Raw genomic sequence first — 4,723 nt, 5'->3', positions numbered from 1 at the left:
ATGTAACAGGGGCCTGAAGTGCTTCTTTATAGAATCGATTTTCCACAATTATCTGATTTCCTCCAACAAAATGGTTCTGTCGATTTTGATTAAACTTGATAAATCAGTGAGAAATTAAGTGACCTTTTATTACCAAGTAGGCTTTATCATCATTGTAATGGTCTAACGAAGCTTTAATATCAAATTTATAGAATATCTTTCCCTAAACTATATTGCATCTAATAAGATAAGGTTGCCTGTAGGTAAGGAAACTCCCCCCGCCACATAGCTCCTTCTCCCCTTCTACCGGGTACAAAAGGTTCGTTCCAAGATGCATTCCTAAACACGGAGGCCCCTCAACTCCATATATTATAGTAATAGTTCCCACTGAACGAGCATCTCGATACACAGATAAGTATTTCACTCAAACCTTCAAGTACCTAAAGTAGAAAAAGGTAGTATCCAGTTTGAATTATGTTTCTCCTTCACAATGCATTTACTAATTCATGACTATCTCTGTTTTAGAGGGATCAGAGAAAAAAGAATCCCGAAACTTGGGAACGCCAAAGTTCAAGACTTATAAACGGAAGGTTAATCGTTTCTATAGGTTATACTTTCTCTTTGATTGGGACTGTTTCAGTAATGTAGTGGGATGGAAACACGTGTTTTTTCCAAAAATGCTACATATAATAGGCGACTCAGGGTTTTTTTCCGAGTTATAACTCAACAATGGGTTTTGACGATTTTAAATATCTTTCAAATAAATACACACTGAATTGAAGGCTAGAAATAGGTGAGCACTTCGGAAACAGCTTTGTACAGGGGGTGGGGACATTCTGGTTTGCCCGATGTTATTCAATCCTCAAAAGATGGTAAGCGTTCCCACACTGGAAAATTTACGACTATACAACTGGACTGTTTCTTGTTTTATTGTAGGCAAATATATCAAAAGTAAATATATTGACAACTTGCTATTTAGAACAAAGGATTATCCAAAAAGTCTTTTATGAGATTTGATAATCCTTGTGTTAAAAAAAAAAAAAAAACTACATCTTTTTAATGATGAGAAGATAGTTGACCGAGGATAATATATATGAGAAGAAGATGGCTGGGGGTGCGGTCAGAGAATAACACAAATGAGTTTAAAAACGTATTTAACAGTGCCAACAGAATTTCTAGCCTTCATATCAAGGCTACTTAGTAGGAACTCAGAAATCTCTGAGTGAGATTTACATTTCCTACTACTAGCTCTGAGATGAAATGTGATGATTTCCGATTTCCTATTAGTAGCCTTGATGAAGGCTAGAAATTCTGGCCGAAACGTTGGCATTATTAAACAAGTTCTTTCAACTTATTTGACCGCACTCCTAACCATCTTCCTCTCTTAATTCTTTTTAAGTTTATCACTTTACGTAATATGTCTTTGTTTCAACTGAAATTTCCCGTATTTTTTGTTAGATCTCCCTCAAAGACGACAGTTTTTTTTTTTTTAGTTATTGCTAATTACAACTGTACATTCTTGTATATACATCCAGTAAATTTTATTTTAGTTTATAATGGAGTGATACAGGCATGTGAGAAATTACCCATTGGTAGCATCTTAATGACATTTTTACATTACATGGTTTCGAGACCATCTTGTTTCAGGCTCCTCGAAGGATTGTCAGGAATGGATGAAGAAGCAAGGTTAGAACCTAGTGGTTAGGGAGTTTATAATGGATGGATTGATATCTAGTTCGGGCTAGATCGGCTCATATGGAACATTAAGGTCTTTATGTATGATTTTATTTGTGACAAAGTAAGGATTATTTTTGAGGATTTTGGATTGTAAGGATTGGATACGAGAGGAATTCGAAGGTTTTGTGGAGCCCCAAAACTCTACTCCGTCTGTCCAGATAGGCCTTATTACAGTCATATAGATTAGTATTTTGTAATGAATTGGAAGTTTAGACCATTTGTCAAGTAAGTGCTGTAATAGTTGGAATCAACGTGCAGTTTCCTGTCTTTTCAATCTTGTGTGAAGATTCCAAGTCGGTCGCTTGTCCAGAAGTAGTCCAAGGTAGCGGATCGGTTCGACAGGGGTAAGAGCAACATTATTAAAGGATACTGTAGGGCAGTCGGTAGGTTTACGACGAAGAGTAAAGGCGATTTGATTTATTTTGACCCTTTTGATTGGAGAGTTTGGGATGCAATGAAAGGGTCATTATTGACTGCACGCACCCATATGTCATCATCGTGAGTGGTAAGGATAGTGTTAGGATTGGTTGGCGGTATAGGCTGTAAGGAGGATAGGACCGAGGATATTACCCTGAGGAACACCAGTGGGGTGAGAGAAGACGGATGAATAGGAACCATTGTGGTTTACTTTGAATAATCTATCAATAAGAAAGGAAGGGATAGTAAGAAAGTAAGTGAGAGGTAGGAGTTAGTGGAATTTGTAAAGCAGTCCCGGGGGCCAGGCTCGATCAAAACCCTGTTCTTCCAATTTAAATATGTTTTTTTTCTTAGAAATTTACTGAAATTAAATGGTTAAAAAAAAAATTGTTTTTATAAACTCAACATTTTATTTAATAATATAACAGTGCATGTTAACAGAAATCATCACGAGTATTTAGCCTTGCTGTGGCAGCTATATCTCTCGTCACAAGTTTTGTATTTTGTTCCAAATGAAACTGCATCTTGGAGATTTTCAACTAACATCTCATATTTTTCATCGAACGGTATCACACTGAAACAATTAAAGATCTTAGTTAGATGATAAAAATATTTCAAAATATATATAGCAAAGGAAGATTCTGATAAAAAAAAAAAAATGTTATTACCAAACAACCAACTTTGTATGAAGGATATAAATTCATTGATTTTTTATTTTTTATTTTTTTTTTTTACATTCCTATTATAATAATAGAAAAAGAGAACAAAAATAGAGAAAGAAAATATCCAAAAAGAGATTTTGGAAAAAATATTGTTTCAATTCTATGTGACATAATAACAATATGAGTATCGAAAACCGATATTTTCTCTCCCCCTCCCCTCCCACCCAAAAAATGTAATAACTGACAAAGTCAACAAGAATGCGGGTTCGACAAACAAATAACCAAAACCAACTTATTAAAAATACCTAAGAAATATCGATTTCAAGGGTGTACCCAGGATCAAAACTTTGGGGGGGGGCAAGCCATGGTCGTTGAGGTTGTGATATTTCAGCACGGAAAAAGGTGAATGAAACCAAAATTTTGAGAATATCATATATAATTATCGCCGCGGTTCATCAGTTATTAGAATTATTTACTTTAAAATAAAACTATTAAATTAATATTTTAGGCAGCTGCCTCCCCTCTCTATCCCTTCCCCCTCTCTATCCCTCGCTGGGTACGCCCATGGTTGCTTTAATTTTTTTTTAAGTTAAACTTCTTTACAGGCGATCTTCTACAGACGCAAGGGAACGCTCGAGACGAAATGGAAGTTGTGGGTGGTAACGTTTGATGGATTTTGCATTTAGATTAAAATATGTCAAAAAATAAAAATCGTAGCTACATACTGTAGTAGAGTGAAATTTTGAGCATTTCATCTTTTTTGTAATAAAATATAGCTCAAAATTGTATCTTGACGGGACGCCGAAATAGAGAGACGAAAAGTGGAAAAAATAGCGCTCGAAATGAAATGATGACAAGTTTTGAACATTTTAATTAAAATATCTAGAAAACTAAAAATCGTAGATGCATACTGTAACTGAGTGAAATTTTCAGCATTTCATCCTCTTTGTACTGAGCTATAGTTCAAAATTGTATATTGATGCTACACAATAGTCAAATAGTGTGTTGAACAGACATATGCAATAAAAAATACTATTTTAATATATAAAAAAGGAATATTTGTTAGTTGGTACTTTATGCACTGTCATACACGTTCATCCCATTGTCAAGGAGCTTTTTGATAACATTTCAGGATTTTCCCGGGAAGGTTCTAGGCTCCTCAGATTTTTACGATAAAAATAATTTATTAACAAAATTAAGCATTTTTGGCGCGAAGCTCAGAAAATATACATTTTTTTCATAGTTATTATATAATCGATTTTTCTCTTTCTGAAGAAAAAGATATAAAATATTACTGATTCTATTAAATGATATTTTATTCTCTAAAAAATTTTTAAAAAAATACAATGATGATTTCAGTTAAATAGGTAAACAAAATATTTTTTAGGAAAAAGCAAATCATATTCGTTTTTATTTTCGTATGAAACCCTCAAATGTCATTTTTGAAATGAATTAAAAATTACTAATATTCAAGTACAGTGAGGGTTACTATATAAAAACTATTGATATTTTATGTAGTCTATATATGACAATAATCAAGAGATACTCAAATTGTCTGAAAGCATTAGGAAAAAACAACTAAATCTACGACTATTAACGATTATACAGCTAAAATTAGCTTTTAGCACTTATGTTACTATAGTCACTTCATCTATATAATATTTGATATCGAACTTTTAATAGTGTTCAATTAATGTATAGATATACTAAAATATAGCAATACCGAAACATTGGCGGGTCTAGCATATAATAATTTACTTTTACTTATGAAAAAAGTTATATATGTTTATTATATCAGTCAGAGAATAACACAAATGAGTTTAAAAACGTATTTAACAGTGCCAACAGAATTTCTAGCCTTCATTTCAAGGCTACTTAGTAGGAACTCAGAAATCTCTGAGTGAGATTTACATTTCCTACTACTAGCT

The 4,723-nt window shown here is 33.2% G+C and overlaps 1 protein-coding gene across 1 annotated transcript in view; it reads right to left on the bottom strand.

The window, feature by feature from the left end:
• Window positions 1–2,569: 2,569 nt before the first annotated feature.
• The window catches only part of LOC106684376 (uncharacterized), a 3,426-nt gene continuing 1,272 nt past the window's right edge, over window positions 2,570–4,723 (bottom strand). Inside the window, exon 4 of the mRNA XM_014426422.3 lies at window positions 2,570–2,707. Within this exon, the coding sequence (XP_014281908.3) occupies window positions 2,581–2,707 (127 nt within the window). The 3' untranslated portion in view covers window positions 2,570–2,580. The remainder of the gene's footprint in view (window positions 2,708–4,723) is intronic.

The sequence above is a fragment of the Halyomorpha halys genome, unplaced genomic scaffold (genome assembly GCF_000696795.3).
Source record: "Halyomorpha halys isolate HHAL.00 unplaced genomic scaffold, Hhal_1.1 Scaffold576.1, whole genome shotgun sequence".
Classification (NCBI taxonomy): domain Eukaryota; kingdom Metazoa; phylum Arthropoda; class Insecta; order Hemiptera; family Pentatomidae; genus Halyomorpha; species Halyomorpha halys.
Note: the sequence above shows the minus strand (reverse complement) of the source record. Positions and strands in the feature narration are given on the sequence as shown.